At 38.2% G+C, this 20,644-nt stretch overlaps 1 protein-coding gene across 1 annotated transcript in view; it reads right to left on the bottom strand.

Moving 5' to 3' along the window:
• Positions 1-10,994: 10,994 nt before the first annotated feature.
• Cpq (carboxypeptidase Q) overlaps positions 10,995-20,644 on the bottom strand; it is a 460,643-nt gene continuing 450,993 nt past the window's right edge. Inside the window, exon 9 of the mRNA XM_074068881.1 lies at positions 10,995-11,453. Within this exon, the coding sequence (XP_073924982.1) occupies positions 11,290-11,453 (164 nt within the window). The 3' untranslated portion in view covers positions 10,995-11,289. The remainder of the gene's footprint in view (positions 11,454-20,644) is intronic.

The raw sequence follows: 20,644 nt of genomic DNA, 5'->3' as shown, positions 1-20,644 counted from the left end.
AGGCCATCTGTGTCCACTGAGTCAATAGTAGGCCTTCCCCACTTATTCTGTCACAGAACCTGTTCAGTTTCACCACAGTAATATCTCATTTTTTTATTTGTTTGTTTTCTATGGCTTTCCCTCAAACAAAGTCCCTTGAGTGCAGGTCCCTCATCTGTCTTGCTGCTTGCTGCCACATTCCAGTGCTTCATGGTGCCTGGCATATGGTAGGAACTTAATGAACTTATGGGGGAGGAGTGAACAAATCATGAGTGAGGCTTCTTACCAGAGAAAACCAATGTGCCAGGAGCTAAATATACAGGATCTGGGGCTACACAGTCTTGATTAAAATCATGAACCTACTTTTAATTAGTGTGACCTTGGTCAAGTGAGTTTACTTGTCTAAGTCTTAATTATTTATAAAAGTGGAGGAGAGGGCTTTTGTAGGCATTGTATGCTTTAATTTGTGCTTACTTCTTGACTATTGGATAGCAGAAACTCAATAAATGTTAACTTCTATGAGTGGCTATCATACTCATTGTTTTTATTACTATTGAGATATATCTAGTCCAGAGATTCAAAGGGGATTTCCTGGAGGAGGGGGCCTGAAAGATAAGTCTGATAGATAGGTACTAGCTGTGCACAAAGAAGGGGCGAGATAAAGAATCTCACAGTGACAGGAAATCCAATTGCATAGATTTCCTGGAGGCAGGAGGGGATACGCTGGGAAAACTAGAACAGAACACTAATGTGGCCAAAGTGAAGAGGGGAACCATATGAACTGACTCTGGATAGGAAGCTAGGAATAACACCTGTAACCTGTAGGGTGTTTCACATTTGGAACTTTACTCTAAGTGCAAAGGGAAGCTCCTGAAAGCTCTAGCAGGGGAGTGCCCAGACAGGTTTATAATGCATACTTCCCCTGTCTGCAGTGTAGGGAGTGAGTTATCAGGGTATAACTTCTTCAAGTGAAAAGTCTACCGTTTTTGCACTTTCAAATCCAAGCGTGCTCTAATACCTGTTGGGGCTCTGGACAGGGAGAGCACTGAGCTGCAGACCACTGGGAGAAAATACCTGACAAAACTATGTGAGGGAGAAAAGATTTACTTGGGCTCACCATTTCAAAGGGTTCAGTCCAAGCTCACTTTGTTCCATAAGCTTGAGTAGGACATCAGGCAACCTGGAAAGTGTGGTGGAGCAGGTTCTTAACTTTATGGTAGCAGGGAATCATAGAGAAAGGTAGGAAGGGACTAGGGACAAATACCCCTAAGGACCTGCCCCCATGCGACCCTATTTTCTCCAGCTACATCCGACCTCCCAAAGTTTTTATCACCAGATGGGGACCAAGCTTTCAATACACTTGCTATAGCAATGGAAGAGGATTGAGACTACATTGCTACAAGAAATAAGCCAGTCAGAAAAAGACAAACACAGTATGATCCCAGTTATAAAGAGGCACATAGAGCAGTCAGTTTCTTAGAAATTGACCGTAGAATGGTGGTTGCCAGGGTTTAGAGGAGTGGGGAATTATTGCTCAAAAGGTACAGAATTTGTTTTGCAAGATGAGAAGAGTTCTGGTTGCACAAGAATATGAATGTACTTAAAATCATTGAACTGTAGCACTTAAAAATGGCTTCAATGGCAAATTTCATGTATATCTTAAATTATTTTAATTTTAAAATAATTTAACAATTAACTCTTGGATTAAGGGGAAGGGTAAATTATAATTAATGTTAGGTTTTAAAATAAAAATATTTAAATAAAGTAAGCATTTCTTACTGAAATTTAAAGATGACTGTTAAATATTAATTTTATAAAATAAAACTATCTGCATTCCAGCATGACATGTCCATCTCATTGCCAATTGCTATGGGTATTTCGTTTCAGAAGTACTGTGCCTACACTGCACATGTTCAAGTTTATGAGGAATAGAAATTGCTTAATATTGCAAATATTAAGTAATGCAAAACACCACCTTGCACAATGTCACGAATACAACGTTAATTCACGAATATCTTCAGAACCACAAATTTGAACATGAAGAACATCAAAAAAATAGAAGTTGCTTAGCATTGCTGGGAAAAAATACCTCATTAAGCAAGAATCTATTGTTTCCATGGGCTCTGAAAGGAGAGATCTGACAAGTTAATGAATTTGTTTTTTCTTCTTGAGTGCTTTTGTTCCTCAACTCTGCTTCCAGATCTGAAGCAGTGTCTCTCTCCACAGCATTCAGACACAGGCTTTATTCAAAGACAGGATCTGAGGACTCATCTTTTTGGGAGCCTACAAGGTATTAGCCTGAAAGTAGATGCTGAGTCAGGAGTCACACTGCACTGGCCTGGAGTGCCAGCTCCCTGAGGACAAGCACCCCCAGGTCCTTCAGTATATTCATTATTGATGTGTTTGTGCCATATGTGGCCCCTCTAAGGCACAGGGCCCCTCTTTCCTCAGCCAAAGTGTGGTAGTGTTCAAACCCTACTTTCCATTCCTTGACATGAACATAATTCCAGTTAAACTGAGTCTTTACTGAGTTTTCCACCCAGTAAAAACTAGGAAGGCCATGATCTGGAGAATTCATATTTGCCTGAGGATGATATTTGGATGTGAATTTTCTAGACTTTAGTATGATTTTATCAGTTCTATGTCTTTGAGACAGTTTCTTATGATCTATTTTCCATAGGCTTGTTTCCTTTGTAAACTGGGTATTAAAATGAGGCCTCACCTCACTGCATTAGGTGAGGATTAATGAAGAAATGTCTGTAAGGCTCTTAGCAGCATAACTGGCCCAGGGTGGGCCTTAGGGATAGTGGCGAGGATGGTTGGATGGCAAGGCCGAAGTTCAGAGGCAAGTTCAGCATGGAGAAATCTCTGTGGTAGACAAGCTGATACTTAGAACTAAGAGAACTAATTGGACCAGGGTTTGACTTTATCATCAAGGTCTAAAGAGCAGCTAAGTTTTGTTATTTTTTTTTTTAATAAAGCAAGACTTTGTGAGGGGACCATCAAACTCATAGATAATTGTGTATCTGAGTGAGCAGACCCAGACTAATTACTTAAAATATTAAGAATGTCAGGCTCTCCATCAGAATTTGAGCACCGTTAAGATATGCCGCAAACATACGAATATTTATCTGTCAAGTTTCAAGGTCTTAGGGAGGCCCAAAGCCCAGGGGGGAAAAAAAATCTCTGCTTGGAGTTGAGTAATCGATTGATTGGAAATCCTGATTTGATGAGAGCTAAGTTAATTTGTCTCATTTTGTATATGAAACTTTATCAACCATTGCCTCTTGCCCTTTCTTAGGTTAATTAGGGAACATCTAAGGGAGAGGGAGAAAATAAAAACAAACTTCAAAGGTAATTTCTTTCTGCTCCAAAAACAGTGTTGGGTTTTCTGGTTTAACAGAGAATCAAGAAGTAAGCATGCATCATTAATTTCTACGCCACAAACATTCTTCACTTCAAATGGCAATTAGTGATAACATTTAGGTCTCATGTTGTGATGAGATTTTTATGGTAATCATCACAGAGCTGTAAATTAATCATTTGGGCACAGTTAGGAAAGATGTATATTTCATGAGACAGATATAGATATCAAGATCTGTGTGATATTTACTCAAGGTAAATGAGAAACATCTCAAATTATTATGGAAGGAACCACTGAGCAAACAGGACAACGTGGCTGTGTAATATATGCAGTGTAGATGCAGGAGAATTTCCAAACCCTCTTAGTGTCATTAGTGTAATTATTGTGAGGAAGGTGGAACACCCCAGGGAACTGAAAATCCAAATCATTCACAGACACATGAGAACCCTCAAAACCCACATCTTAACAACATCAAGGGCAAAATCAGCAATCGACCTTCTTTCTCTCCAATCTTCCTCTTTTTCAGTTCCAGAATTCACCCTTTTCATAGTATGCAATATTTGAATGGGTTTTCTCTTCTCAATTTGCCCTTAGGTATGAGTTAAATAAATCAGAAAAGCAGCTTGACCCTAAAGTCACATTGAAAAGCAGCTCGTGTGCAGGAAGCAGGCCACCACTCGATGATATACCACTTCTTACCAGATGAATGGTTCCTTTTACAACAGCTTATGGAAAATAAGAGAATTGTACTTAAAAATGCCTATTGCTTAATACCTCATGCCAGCCTCCAAGGAGACCTTACTGGTAGATTTTAGCAGTTAAGATGCACACGTAGACTTGTCATCAGAAAGAACCCTAAAAGATACTTCTCTCTTTGTATTTATTCTTCCACCTTTTCTTTTTCCAACTCCCACATACTTCTTACCTCCCATCTTGGTGTTATGATTACTACACTCCCCACATGTCCTCTGACCTACACCCATTCCCATTGTCCCCTGACCCAGCCCCTCTAGACTCTTCCCGTCAGGCAGGAAGAGGCCCAATAAAAGGGCCCAGGTGGGATTCATCATTTCTGCTGCTATTTGGCCCCATAGGATTCCTATTTTTTTTTTTTTGGTCAAAGAAATAAACATGTTTAATGGGAGAGTCAAAGATGGAGAAAGATCCATTTCTAGGATTGCATGCTACTTGTAGGATATATGCAATCCTAGAATTGCCTCACCCTGTTCCGAAGGTAGGGGTGGAGAAAGCTTCTAGCTTTCTGGGGTGCAGTGATTTAGGAGGCAGTTTTTAGGGGAGAAAAATGATAATTGTGCCAGGAGGTGGGAATTGAAGACTAAAATACAACTTTGTGACAGTTTTTTTTTTTTCTTTCAAAGTTGTCCTGAAGCTTAAATTTTTGAATGAATAGGAAGGGAGTGGCAGCAGAAAGTGGAGAATATAAAATGGAACTTACTTTGGGCTCCACCATCTGTAGGGATGTAAAGATGTTGGTCAGACCAGGCACGGTGGCACATAACTATAGTCCCAGCTATTTGGGAGACCAGGATAGGAGGACGGAGGTCCAAGGCCTGCCTGGGCAAAAGCCCAAGAGTCTATATGAAAAACAAACTAAACGCAAAAGGACTAACATGGTTCAAGTGGTAGAGTGATTTCCTAGTAAGCACAAGGCTCTAAAAATTCCTTTTTGCCATTTTTGAAGAAAATGGGAGAAATTTTGTTACAAAAGACCCATCTCCAAAAACAAAACAAGAAGCAACAAGTAAACATACAAGTTTTAGAGCTAAACATAAAGCTGGATACAGATGTTTTCTCAACTTTTGATAGTTCAACTTAAGAGTTTTTTGATTTTACAATGGTTTGAAAGTGCTGTGCATAGCACAGTACAAATCATACTTCAAATTTTGACCTTTGCCCAGCTGGTAATGTTCAGTTCATCTTCTCTCTTCATGCTGGGCAGCAAAACCAAAATGTAGCTTCCTGATAGATACGTGATCACGGGGTAAATAGTTAATACATACAGTGTGTGGTGTGTCTAAGCTGTGATGTTCATAGGTTAGGTGTATTAAATGCAATTTCAACATATATTTTCAACCTGCAATGAATTTATTGGTACAAAAAAACCATTGTAAGTCAAGGAATATCTGTATATCCTTTCTAGGAATTAATCCTTGAAATTCAAGAATTATTACTAGGGGCTGGATGTGGTGACACATGCACCAGTAATTGGGAGGCAGAGACAGGAGAATCAGGAGTTCAAAGCTAGCTTTGGCAACATAGTGAGACCCTGTTTCAAAAAATGGGCATGTAGGTAAGTGTAGAGTGCTTGCCTAGGATGTGTGAAGCCCTAAATTTGATCATAAGGACCAGAAAACAAAGCAAAACCCCCAAGAATTATTACCATATAAACCATAAATTATCCTTAGACTCTGAGAATTAGTAAGTGAATATTAGTTTGGTCTTCAGACACTTCATGAAATTCCTAGCAGTCTACATTTCCAAATTGGAATCAAGTAGTGAGAAAAGAATGAGTAAAATGCACTAAGTGTGAAAAGACTATGGGTGTATATTTTAAACAAAATTTAGTGACCTGACACCAATTTATTAACCAATCAGGAGAAACAAGGACCAGCCTTGGGTTTATAAATAAAAATCCAAATAAAATATATGAAACAGAAGTTTTCGAAACACCATACATCAGGAAGCGAAGGGCAACGGTGCCCCAGAGAGAGAAAACAAATGAGTTGAGCCCTGGGATGGCCGAAGCTTATTTCTTGATAGAGTTCCCAGCTGCAGTAAAGGGAAGAGAAGTCCAGGCAGAGCCCCCATGAGTCGAGAGAGATCTAAATACCCACAGAGGCTGAGTCAGCTGGAGTTCACAGGACAGTCTTGAGGAAGTGAGAGCTACACACAGAGAGAACTCTGGAGAGCTGCAGAGGGTTTCTTCATTCCTCTCGCATGTCTTTGGCTAAATACTGATTAGGGTGTGCATTTAAGGAAACTCTCAAGAAGCTGGGGGAAGATCCATCCAAAAGGAATAGAGGGACCAATACCAGGAACTCACACAAGGACAGAAATTGTTCCTGTTTCCAACACTGAGGAAAACCTAAGAATTTACAAGGCATTGAGTACTCAGAAGGATTGGGCCCTAGTAGTGGGGAAAAATTAGCCCTAGACTAAATGTTATTGTGATTTCATTACATAGAGCTTGGTTGAAGAAATAGGATGTGCTTCATTTCTCAATCTAGCAGGGATTGTCTTGAGTTGGAAGACACTATAAGTAAGTTGTAGTATTAATCAGTCAAATCCTTGTGTCTCTCCAGGGGACTTTGTGGTAGGAATTATTACCCATGTGGGTCACTGAGTGGTGCCTTCTAATGCAAGCTTCCCTTTGTGGCCTCTTGTCTCCTTTGGTGAAGACAAGACATGAATGGCACCACTGAAGGCTCCATGGGTACTTTCTATATTTCCCACTAAGCCTATCCCTCCCTGCCCTTCTTTTTTCTACTTAAATTGAAAAAAAATTCTTTTTAAATTTTTTTTTGACCTTTTTATTTTTAGCATATAAAACTGTAAACTTGCCTTTATCAAACTGCTTAGCTGCATTCCACATTCCACAAGTTTTGATATGGCAGTGTTTGTGTGTTTTATTATTCAGTTATAAATGATTCAATTTCAGTTATGATTCCTTTAGTGTTTTATGGGTTAGCCATTTATTAATTCCATTAAGTCATTTCTTATTTCCCAAACTTCAGGGGTTTTTTGTTTGTTTGTTTGTATTTTTGGTGATACTAGGGATTGAACGTGGGGCCCTGTGCTTGCTAAGCAAGAGTTCTACCACTTAATTCATACCTCGTCCTTTTACTTTCATTTTTAAAATAGGATCTATGCTTTTGCCCTGGCCAGCCTCAGAACACACTGGTTTTATTTAGTTAATTAATTAATTTTTATAGCACTGTGGATTGAACTCAGGGTCTCCTGGCTTGTTTTTGTGAGAGTGTCTCAGTAACTTTTGCCCTGCTTGCCTCAAATTGCAACCTTCCTATGTTCACCCCCACTAAGTAGCTGAGATTACTGGCAGGCTGCCACCACGACCAGCAAGAGACTTTTTTTTTCAGTTGATGAGTAGCAGTACAGCCACTGAATAAGATACCAAATTTGTTAAACCTTTATTCTCATTCTATTTGTTGGTGGTATGGTTTTGTTATTACACACTCTACCTCTATTTTTTATGTTAACCTTAGAAAATTTAACATTTGTATTTAACTTAGTAGAGCCTAAAGTTAAACAATGTCTTTATTGTCTTCTAGGGTGATACAAGGACCTTATAACACCAATCCCAGTAACTCCCCTTCTTATTCATATGCTATTCTAATGTCTTATTTCCACCTTGCTCTCTTTTCAAAAACCACGTTATAATCATTGTTTTATTTAGTTTATACTTGTTGAAAATGATTACCATGTTTTTTGCTGTTAATTTCTAGCAAAGAGGCAGGTTGAGATGGTCAATTAGGGCAATAAGCCACACTGAAAGCAACAATTATGCCTTAATCACTCATTGGAATAAGACAGCACTACCTAATGTTCCTTTCTCCTTAGACAATGTCACCAGGAAAGGGCCAGGTGATGCAGCTTAGATGGGGGAGTCATCCCACTGGTGAAGAACCCTCAACTAAAGATTCCTGACATTTTTTGAATAGGGGACTGAGGGGCTGGAAGTGGAAAAGTACTAAGTCAGAGAGGACAAGTCTTACCCATAAGTGGGCTCATGGATAGTCTGGGCTAAGAAAAACAGATATGCAAATGAGTATGGCTACCCAGGAGGCCTTTTACCTTGACAGCAATTCTCTCTAGGAAACCACAATGCATGTCCTGTACTGTCCAGGGTGGGGAAGGTGCCTTCTCCCCAAAGGCCTGCCCCACAAAGCCTTGTAATTGCTCATAAGCTTGAAAGATCACACAGAGATATTGGCCTGGAGCCCTTTTCTTCAACTCTTGGATACTGTAATAGAGTTTACTCTAGGATCATTTAATTTTACTGCAAGTACACTTTTTCAAATATCCTTTAGTGAAGGTCTGATGGTGGTAAACTCTCTCAGTTCTTACTCTGAAATTAGCCTTATTTTGTCTTTGTTTTTGAAAAAAGTTTTTTCAGCAAGCACAGAATTTTTAGTAGTAGCTAATTGTCTCTTGGTGCAGTAAGGATGTTATTCCATTGTCTTCTGACTTGCATTGTTACAATTAAAAAGTTAGCTGTAAGTCTAATTGCTGTTCCTTTTCTATTGGATGATCCATTTCTATTGTCTTACTTCAATGACCTCATTGTCTTTTGTGGCTTATAATTTCTCTCTTGTATTATGTCTGGGACTCATTGATTTCTTGATTCTTTGCATTTTCCCTATTTCTTGAAATTTTTCATTTATTATTTCATCAAGTAAGTCTTTATCCAATTTTCTTTTTGGGAACACGGATCAAATAAATGTTAGCTAACATAACTCTCTTCACATTTTTTGTTGTGTTTTTGGAAGCACTGAGGGACTCATGTTTGCTAAGCAGGTGTACTACCTCTTGAGCCACTCTGCCAGCCCTTTTTGTGTTGATTATTTTTGAGATAAGGTCTCCATGGCTGGGAAAGCTTGGACTGCAATTCTCCTATTTGTGTTTCCCCATGTAGCTAGGATGACAGGTATGTGCCATAGTGTCCAGCTGTTGGTTGAGATGGGAATCTCATGAACTTTTTGCCCACATTGGCCTTGAATCATGATCTTCATCTCCACAGTGGCTAAGATTACAGACTTGAGCCTGGACTGACTGTCTTCTTCACATTTTTTAACTTCTCATTCATATTTTCCAAGTCTTTTGTATTTCTTTGATAAATTCTTATTAACACACTCACTATTATCTTCCAGTTCCTGAATTCTCTTATTAAATTGGACCCTTAATTTAAAAGTTTCATCTATTAGAGATTATATTTCTAGGAGTTCTCTTTGGTCCTTTTTACAATATGCTTGGTCTTTTTTATTTATAATCCTCTGCTCTTTATTTTTAGTCCCTTCTTTTACTTTCTTAAACATAATGGACATAGTTGTAAAAATACTCAACCCCTACACACAGTGATCAGAGGTTAATTCTGTTGCTGTCTCTTTGGCTTGCTCTCACTCAGAATGCTGTGGTCCTACTTTGTGCTTTTCTTTTGGCTGTGTGTTCATATTTTTGTGACTTGATCTGTGGGAATTCCTTTGGCCCCTCTGTTCAGCACTTGTACAATCATGGTCAATCTCCTTTCAGTCCTCAGAGTTTTTTAGTTCACCATTGTATCAAGGTATAATCTTTTGGGGTCTTGTTTCTTATGGGGTTCTCTAATATTCCTAATGTGGCAGAATCTGGAATTTGTTTACAGTCCCCTGTGCCCTGAAAGTCTGCAAAAATGGAATTTAAGTTTTTTGTATTTTAATTTTCTCAAAGCAATCTTTAAGTTTCTCTATATTTCTCTTAGTCTGTTTCTTAACTTTATCTCTAGTCTAATATCCTTTTTAACCAGTTCATTCATATATTTAGAAAATGTTTCTCAAATGTTATTCATCTTTTTTGGTTTTCAGTATAAAGGTCAGAGTCTAGTCTTCTACCTTACCAGAAATGAAAGACCCCACTCTGTTCTTCAATCCTTTCAATTATTACCACTGATAATTAATTATTAGTTAAAACTGATAGTTTGTCTTGTCCTCCTGCCAATGAAAGCATATTACATGTATTTAGACATTTTGAAATTGTCTCACAGTTCTTGGAATAATTCATTCTGGGATTTTTTTCACCCTCTACTCTTCTTAGTGTTTCAGTTTGGATAATTTTTGTTGACCTATGTTCAAGTTCACTGATTCTTTCCTCAGTCTTGTTCAATCTGCTTATGAGTCCAACAAAGAAATTTTATATTATCTGACTTTTTTTAATTTCAGCATTTTATTTTGACTGTTTTATAGTTTCCATTTCTCTGCTGAAATTCTCCTTTGTCACTGTGTGTATTCTGTTTCTTCCCTAGATCCTTAACATATAAATCACAGTCAAGTTAAACCCCCTCTGATGGTGCCAACTTCCGGGTTGTCTTTTAGTCTGGTTCTCTTGTTTTATCTCATGTTAATTAGTTTGTTTTTTCTTGCTTTTTTTTTTTTTTTTTTTGGTGTATCTTGTAATTCTTTACTGAGCACCAGACATTGTGTAAGGAGGAACAGGAGTGACTGCACAGTGGATGAGGACAAATGTTTTTGTTCTGCAGGACCCTGAGAATATTATTTGTCTTCTCTGAGCTTCAGCCTCAGCAACATTATGGAAATGTGTGAAATAGATAAGATGTAAGCATCAAATGACATTTTTATTTATCTAGTGCTAAATATTAGAACTCATCTTTAATAAGGCAATTTGATTATTCATTCTTAATTTTCCCAAATGGGAATATCTTTCTTTCCTGCTAATTAAATCTTCCATAGCTCACTTGAAAAATTCATGTAATATAAAAATATACAAAATAAAAAGCCAAATGCCTCCAAACCTTCAATTAAGATATTACTACAATTGTGAATTTCCTCTGTTTCTTCAATAATACAAACTATAAAATTGATCTCATTATATTTAATATTCATAAATGGACACATAAAAATCCAAAAGTTCAATGTTTATTTTCAGAGTAAACACAATATTTTTAAAAGATGGTTTAAAGAAATGCCCTCACAAATATCCCTTTCAAATGTGGATTCTGTGGGTAGCAGGAGTCATTCCTTACTCTAGAAACAATAACTTGGAAAATATGAAGAAAGAGGATAACAGAAAGTACAAAAAAAGATGTGCTTTGAAGATCAATGATATTTAGCTTTTATGTGAAGAGCAGTTTCTTGAAGTTGCAGACCCAGGATTCCTGGCTGGCAAGGGTGAAAGTGCCTCCTTTCTTGCTCTCATTAGGACCTGGGCAGCATTTCCTCCATGTCTGCAACGACATATGAGACAACAGCCCAAATGGCAGAAACGATATTCATCTGCTTTGGATCCATGACAGTCACGGTGTCTCCATGGGTGTGATGGAAGGAGAAATACTTTTGTAAGTCTTCACGTAGACTGGCACCTGGAGAGAAAAGAGAAAGAATTCTGAGTGGGCTATTTTGACAAACACTGCTGACAGCAGCTCAGAAGCTACTGCTACCCTCATCCCTTCCCTTTGTCTGCTCCTATTACTGGCTGCAATGGCAAAATAATTACTTTCCCAGGCTCTCCTGCAGCAAGAAATGGCTACATGACACCTTTCTGACCAGTAGGATAGAAGTGGCAGACTGTGGTAAGTTCTAGGAAAGTCTTTACTTTACTGACAAAAGAGTTGGGAAAATATCCCTAAAACTGTGTTAAAGGTAGATGGAAGTTAGGAGCTGTTAAGGAGCAAAAAATGGCAGAGAGGAAGACAGAGGAGCCTCGATTTAGAAACTCTTGCTGACCACTGAGCAAACTCAGCACTGCCCACTGCTGGACTTCCTGCTAAGTGAGGGAAAATAGACGTTTATTTCTAGAAGTAACTAGCACAAGAGTTCTCATATTTTAAAAAGATAGCATCTTTTTTTGTATCTGCAAGAGTTCAAGAGATGCACCTTCCTGGATACAAAAAAGGTCAATATTCCTTTGCTCAAAGTTTCCTTCTCAAATGGTTCATTTATTTCCCGCTGTCATGAAATTCCCAGCCACCTCCAAGGGCACCAGCAGGGGCCTCTGCTCCATTTTAAAGATTTCTTTTCACTTCGCTCTCGTTTCAGCCTTGAATCAGAGCCTCAGGTAAACTTTCTGTCTAATTCATGCTTGAAAACTGACGTGGCCCTTCTTGTGGATTCTAGCAGCCTGATCATTTGTTTTGTGTGACATGCACCATATCCACAGAAGACAGGAGAGAACATAACTATATATTACTCAGAGGGGTGACAGCTTGTCATGCATGGCTGTAAAGTTTTCTTTCTTTTTTGTTGTACATTATCTGATTGTATTTATTTATCCATTTTCCTGACAATGGGAATTTAGGTTTTTCCAGTTTTCTGTTAGTATATGCTATTATTAACATTCACTAGAGTCAAAATATGGAAGTGGAATTGCTGAGTTACAGAGTATGTGTGTGTTTAAGTTTTATCATGCAATTCCAAAATGTTTCCCTTTTCAATTTATACTTTCAGTTTCAGTGTAAGAGTCTTTTGTGTCACATCTGCTCCAGTACTTGGCATTGCCAAAGCAATGTTTTTTTTTTAGATGGGCCTGGAAGTTGAACTCAGGGCTTCATGCTTGCAAAATAGAAGCTCTACCACTTGAGTCACACTCCAGCCCTTTTTTTTTGTTCTGGTCATTTTAGATATGGGATCTCACAAACTATTTGTGCTAAACTCAATCTGTGATAATCCCATCTCAGCCTCACAGAAAGCTAGGATTACAGGCATGAGCCACTGTGCCTGGTTCGAGTTCTTGATATATTTTTATAGTAATCTTTGGTTGGTATTAAGTTTTCATGTATCATTTTCCAGCTTCTGATTCATATATTTTCACTGTTTAGTATGTGTATATGTTTGAATATGTGGTTGAATTCTGAAATGTTTCCTTTATAATTCATACTGGGCATGCCTTATTTAAGAAGTACTTCCCTACATTAATATCATAAAGATATTCTCAGTATTTAAAGTTATGATTTTCTTGTTGAAATTGTTCTAAGAAAGGGGTAAGGAGCATGAGGGAGAATGATGAAAAGGGTGAATCTAATTGAGAAATATTGTAAGCATATTTGAAAACAGCACAATGTATCCCCCCGTACAACTATTATATGCTAATAAAAATGGAAAAATACAGTCATGACTTTTGCTTTTAAAGTCTGACTCCATCTAGAGTTAGAATTCTTGTGTAGAATGCAAGGTAGGCTTCTATTTCTCTTTTTCAGTAGTCCAGACATACTTATCAGCTAGTGCACCCTCTTCCCCGCTGACCTGCAGAATCACTCTTGCCCTGTGTTAGGGCTCTGCAGTCGGGGCATTTGGGGGTCCCCTGCCTCTGGTCGTTGGTGGGAAGTACTAGCATATGCCATCTCAACTGCCTGTTGCTTTCTGATTCTTGACATCTGGCAGGCACGTCCTCTTACCTTCCCTTCGTTCTTCCTCAGGAGCACTTTGACTATTCTCAACCAGTTGCTCTTCTTGATAAACTTCAGAATCATTTTATAATTCCACAAAAAATACTTTTGGATTTTGACTGGAATTATATTAACCTTCATATCAATTTGGAGAAGATCTTACATCTATTTATTAGGACATTGTGCTCTTGTTGCTATGTGTTTCTATTTACTTAAGTCTTATGTAACATCTTTAAAATTTCATAATACAGTCTTGCCTATATTTTAGTAGTTATTTTCCTTGATGAGTTATAACTTCCGGTGCTATTCAAAGTGAAACATTTAAAAAAATTCGCCTTATTTGTGGCTACCCAGTTTTAGTAGCAAGGATACAGCCATTGATAAAATGGAGTTCCTTCTTTGTCTACATTCTGGAATAGCATATGTAAGATTAGAAGTATTTATTTCTGGGTTATTTTGAGGAACTTTTTTTAAAAAACAAAACCACATTAAGTCTGATCCTTTATGGTAATAACTTTAACTAATGATTCAATTTCTTTTACAGTTATTGGGCTATTTAGGTTTTCTGTTTCCTCTTGAGTTACTCAGGGGAATTACATTCTGCTGGGAATTTGTGAGTTTTATCTAAATATTCAAAATAGTCATTAAAAGTTGTCAATAAAACTCAGCTTTTATTTTTGAAAATGTCTTCCACATCTATAGCAATGTCCTTATTTTTATTTCTGTTGTGTCTTATCAGTGTCTTTTCTCTTTTTGGTTATCAACCTTACCAGCAATTTGTCATTTTTGTTGGTCTTTTGAAGAAAACAAAAAACAGCAGCTTGGGACTTTTTGGATACTTTCTACTATGCAGTAGTTTTTCTTTCATTGATTTCTGCTCCTAGATTTATTATTTTCCTTCTTTTTCTGGGTTTACTTTCATTTTCTAGCTTCTTGAGTTAAATGCTTGGCTTATTACTTTACAGACTTCTTTGTCTCTAGCATGAGCAATAAGGCTACAGTCTTCCCCTAACATTGCTTTAGCTTTGTCATCAGTTCTGATTAGTATTTTACTAATTATTCAGTTCTAAATAATTATTAATTCCCATTTTGACTTTTTTCTACAACTCATGCATTAGAGTTTTTTTTAATTCTCTAAATTTGGGGGTCTCCTTATTTTTCACTATCAATTTCTACAGTAACTGTTATGTAATATGGTTATATGATACCAGTCCTTTGAATTTTATTGAGATTTTCTCCATGGCCTGTTATATTATCCATTTTCATAAATGTTCCATGCATAGTATTTGAGGAAAGTTTTCAATGTTCTGTGTATGTCCATTAGTTAAAGCTTGCTAATTGCGTGTCTCAAACCTTTTAACTCCATATCAATTTATTGTCTCTTTGATCTATCAATTTTGAGAGCTATGTGTGAAAATGTCCCTCTGTGATTTTGAGTATGTTTTCTTTTCCTGTAGTTCCAGCAATTTCTTTTTTGTATATTTCAAAGTTGTGCTCTTAGGGGCATATAAATTTAGAATTCTATCTTCCTGGTAAATTGAAATTTTATTAATATGTAGTCATCCTCTTTATGTAGTAAGGGTTTTTGTACCATAGTCTAGCTTTTCTTAATATTGAATACAGCCACACCTGCTTCTGTAAGCAAAGTATTATGCTAGTATGTTCTTCCCCATCATTTTACTTGCAGTCTTTCTTTGTCCTTGTGTTTTTAGGGCTTTCTCTTATGAGTAGTTTATAGTTAAGCTTTCAAAACCTAGTCTGAAAATATTTGATTTTTGTTTAGCGAGTATAATCCATTTATGCAGAGTGTGATTATTGTTAAATTGTATTCATTTATACCATCTTTGTTTTAGCTCTCAACTTGTTCATCTCTTTTTAGGTTTCTTTTTTTCCCTCTTTCTTTCTTGTCTCCTTTTGGGTTGATCTGTTTTTCCCTTCTTCTCATCCCTTTCTTTATTAGTTTGGAAGTTACACACTTTATTTCAATTTGGATAGTGGAGAACTTACAAATTATAGGTCACTTATTTATCTTCATAAATTCAAAGTTAGTATCTTAGATTTTATAAGGACACTAGGGACCCCATGTTTGACACCTGTCCTAGATGAATTCACTGCTTCTTAAAAACCTGCGCTCTGACTAACTAATTAAATAAATAACACAGGCACAGATTGGCAGACAAATGCTGGACTCCACAGTTCATTTCTATAGATTCTCACTTTATCATTTCTTACCTCGGAGAATTCTCTTACTTCGCCTACTGCTATGCGATATATTTATAAAGACAGTTATTATTTTGTCCAACAACTATTTGGGGGAGAAGGAAGTATGTTTCTGTGAAATTATGATAACCATTATTGCCAGAGTTCTCTTCTCTCTCCCACTTTCTGACTTGTCATTGTTCCATTGGCCCAGGACGCTGCTTGAATTTTCTCCACACTGGCTCAAGTTTTAAAAAATTTATACAAAGGTTCTCCCACCAATTCCCCAAATCTCTTGTTCTGGAGTAGAGTTGTGGTTTCCCTCCTATTCATTCCTATCCCTCACTGAGTTCAGCTATGGTGCTATTAGATGCAACACAAGCTAAGTGAGGCAGAAAAAGAACAGAAGAAATCTCAACTATTTCCCCTGAAAATGAATGGCTCCCATGCCAACTGGCAAATAACCCTAACAGCATGTCTTAAGGTGACAAAATCTTATCAACCCCCCTCCCTACATTTAGGTGTCTTCTTTCTGTGCAGTGATTTTCTTTCTAAACTAGTAAAGTATGTTTTCTATTAGTTCAGTAGCTCAGAAAGGGTGGGAACTCACCATCCTCCAGCCTGAAACATAAATCCTTCAGTGGGTGGATTGGATCTGAAGTCCATAAATATTCTGAAGATTCAATCCAATTCAACTGGACAAATATTTATTGAGTCCCTACAATATTCTAGGCAGTGGGCTAAGGCCTACAATAGATGTAAGGTAAAAAGACACAATGTCTGCTTTCAAAAAGCTTATTTGCAACGGTAGTAGAGAAAGTGTGTACACAGTAATAACAATATAGTCAGAAGGTACTGAGTACTATAAGAATCCCTTTGTCCAAAGGAACAGTGGAGAGTTCATACCAATGAGTGATCTTGCCAAACCCTAGATTGCTCTCTCTTTATCATAACATCACCTCCCTTGGTTGTACTAGTTTGTCTCACATATTTCCCTCTTATATTGTAAGCTCCCTGAAGGCAGAGTCTCTGTTTTGCCATCCACTCTGTGTTAATACAGAATAAAATAGAAGATGAGAGTATATTTTCTTTTGGAGATCATTGATTTTATTCCTTTTTTAAATGCACATATGTGTTATTTACATGTGGAAATAACACACTGAATGTGTGTTAATGAAATGTGTTAATAAAAATACATGTTAATAAAAATTGTATAGATTAAACAGAATAAAACACTCATATAAATGTAATTAGTAGATACTCATTTTCAGAATAAAAATAATAGTAATTATTAGCAAAATACTTTTAAGTGACCTATAGTTAGAATGTTTGTTATAAAAAACCTTATTGGAGTAACACCTTAGAAGAGAGATTTCAAAGGAAGTGTGTAAGCCCTTTGGCAAAAGTATATTTTCTGACTGAAAGCAAATTTTCTGAGCAAATTGGGCCTGGAAGGTGCTATATGGGATTTTCCAAGGAGGCAACTTGGAGAGTTTAATGGAATGATTATATATAAAAATGGTCAGGGATGTTGGAACACCTGAGGCTAGGAAAAATGGAGAAGCATTACTATCTGTAGGCCTAAAAGGAGAGAGAGAGAGAGAGACAGAGAGAGAGAGAGAGAGAGAGAGAGAGAGAGAGAGAGAGAGAGAGAGAAACACAATTATTGGACCCAGGGAGAACAGCTATACCTGCAGGACAGTGGGTAGAGAGGAGGGAGCTGTGGTTGCATGTAGAAGTTAGAGATGCTGTCCCCTTCTGGTGCCTCCCAATATCCTTCTGGGTCTTCCTTGGGCAAAATCTAATCATAAGCCAGAGGGCAAAGGGACTCATTAACACCACCCATAACAGTTCAGTTCCAGAGGCATATTGTAGGGTAGAGAAAGTTGAAGAATGGCAGGGAGTGGTTAAAGAGAGTATCCAGCACAAGTGCTTAGGTTGTCAACAGAGAGCTATGGCACAGGTATTCCAGGCGAATAGAGTATGTAAGCATCCCAATTTGGGTGGGAAGAATAATGTGGGCTAATTTTTGGTGGGTGATGTTGGTGACCAACTGTGAAAGGTGGTAAATGTAAGGCTGAAAGTAGGCTGGTGCAGTCTGTACATGTGGAGCCCTGGACAGCTGACAGGAGGGAAGGTGAGGTGACAGCAGCTGTACTTCAGGTTCTGAAACAGGTAGAGGAGGAGTTGTGTGGATGATTACAGAGGTGACAAGACAGTTGGGGAAGAGATGTAGTCTGAGGGACAGGCCACAAGGACTACATCAGATGACAACATCTTGGCCTCTGAGATTCTTTTTTAAAAAATTGTTTATACATTTATTCATATGTGTATACACTGTTTGGGCCATCTCTCCCCTCTGCTCCCCCCCGCCTTCACCCTCTCAGCCTCTGAGATTCTCAGGAAGGTGGGTAAAGTAACCACCCTTCCCAGTGGAAAGGCCAGAAGTCTATTTTAAAACCAGAAACTTCTTTACACCATGAACTCACAGCATACCCAGGAAAGACAAATCTGTGTGTTTACTCTGGCAGTAGCTGGAAGCATTTTAATAGAAACTGTGACATTTTAGAATTAGTTGGAGCTAGCAGGGAGCACATACTCTCTAGACTCCAGAGAGCAGCAGGTGGATGTCAAATTCATGCACAAAATGAGGACAGAGTCAAGAAGTTCACAGAATGAAGCTACTGAGAGGGAATGGACGACAAATTGGAATTGTGGACATCAGGACACAAGAAGGGACATTCAATTCCAGCAGAGTGTGGCTCACTTGGGGCTGTTTTTCTTCCATTCACAGCTTCTTAAAGATGCTGCCATGGTAGCTGACAGAAAAAGTCTCTGAATCTCACATGGTAAGAACAGAAGCAAGAAATATTTGCGCATGTCTCTTCAGGCCTCCAAAATTCCTTCTGTTTCAGACTGGAAGAATTTGACTGCCAGATGGGTGGGTGTTTGGCTGCCTTCCTTTAAAACAAGAGACTTAAGGAAGGCATTTTCTCTGAATCATCTCAGTTCCCATGAACATTCTGAAAAACAAAAACAGCTCCAGAAACCCTGCTATCAGCAGCCAGGATGCTGATAACCACAGGAGCCAAGAAGGAGTCTGTTGGCTGCTCACACCCTCTTTGGGTCTGCAATTCTGAGGAGACACTGTATCAATGACAACCACTAATCTAAAGGACCAGCACTGAGGGAGTTCCTGCATTTCAATTTCTGAGAGCACGTGACATCTCATGGTGGGGAAATGTTAACTATCCCGAGGGATAAATTGCATAGTCTCTCTTGACAGGTGTATGAGCTCTGAACAAGAAATCATCAAATGATTTTTAGAAATAGAAAGGTGGTAGAAGGAGCCTACTCTGAAGGCCAATATTCTCCCCTAGAAACAAACTAGAGCGTTATTAAGACAGTTCACCGTTAGGAAGTTATTTCCAAGGGAGGATTGGAATGAAAGGATTGGAATGGAAGGATGTGAAGACATATGTATCCTTCAGCATGCAAGCTGAGGAGAAGGGATATATAGTTGAGAGAACATGGGTTTGCAGGCAGACAGGTCTGCGTCCAGATTCAAACTTTCCTGTTTTGTAATTGGGAGACTTTTTGGAAAAATGCATGCAAGGTCATCTCACTTCAGTTTCTTCAATCATGAAATAGGGTTAATGATACCCAACCTCCAAGATGCTTGTGAGGACTTTATTATAGCTAATACATAGTCACAAAGATATACCTACTGCATCATGAGCTATTAAGCACAACTCGGAGGATTTAATATTCTAATTGAAAATTCTGTTGATTATTCTTTTTTCCTTTGGTGGAACTGGGGTTTGAACTCTGGACTTCACATTTGCTAGGCAGATGCTCTATAACTTGAGCCATGTCTCCTGCCATTTTTTCTTCAGTTGTTTTTGAGATAGGGTCTTCTTTTGGCCCAGGCTGGCCTGGACCACAGTCCTATTTTACACTTCCCACTGTAAATGGTGGTGCACCACAGCACACAGCTATGGGTGCTTGAACACGATCCTCCTATGCCATTCTCCTGACCTCAGCCTCCCTGACAGCTAGGATTACAGGCATGAGCCACTGGCATCAAGTTCTGATGATTACTCTTAACACTAGAGCAGCCGGACTGTGAGGTCTGTTCAACAAGACCTTGCCTTGACCTGGACTTGGATTATTGTCCCTCTTCCTCCTTCCCTCCCTTTTGCTCACTCTCTGTGAGTCTTTATTGTAAACATTCAGCTCACAGGAAATATTTTCCAGCTGTGAGACTGGGTGACAATCAACTGATGCATATTAGAAGAAACACCCATGCTGTCCCATACTGTCCACAGCAGATTTCAGTCTTCACAGGGAGAGCACGGTAGTGACCATGGTCAGAACAAGACTGAATACCTGCTAATTCTTGAAGAGACTGACAAGTGCACAAGCATCATTCCCATAGCCCCTTCCTCTGTGTTGACTCTCACTCTTCTGTAATCATGTGCAAAATTAGGCAGTATGTGTCAGGAGAAACTTTTGAAAGACATTCGAAGGCTCTGGAAGTTTAAGTTCCAGTCTTGTTTTAGTGCATACACTGTTGCATGAAGACTGTACTGATGGGCAAGCAGCTGTGGGAAATCCATTTGTCCTTTATAAACAGATCCTGAGCTGTCTGGGATGCACAATGTAATTGCAATGGAATGGATTACAGACATCCCCCTGATCATAATAATTATGGGGTTAGAGAAGAATGTTATGTTCTTAACATATTCCCCGCAAGGAAACTTAGTTTCCCTAGGATTCATAAAATGACAAAAATACATTTAAATTTTAATTAAAATTATTTTTTCAGCAGCATTATCAAGTAGAAAAATGCATTATTACCAAAACAATTTGAAAATCAATTCATGTAATTTGCTGACATTTAATCTCTCTTTTCAAGGAGCAGTTTAATCCCTACTAAATCTTATTGAAAATTAGAATCAGGAGTAATT

This window comes from Castor canadensis, chromosome 3 (genome assembly GCF_047511655.1).
Source record: "Castor canadensis chromosome 3, mCasCan1.hap1v2, whole genome shotgun sequence".
NCBI classification, from domain to species: domain Eukaryota; kingdom Metazoa; phylum Chordata; class Mammalia; order Rodentia; family Castoridae; genus Castor; species Castor canadensis.
The sequence above is the reverse complement of the archived record's forward strand: the minus strand, read 5'-3'. Positions and strand labels throughout refer to the sequence as shown.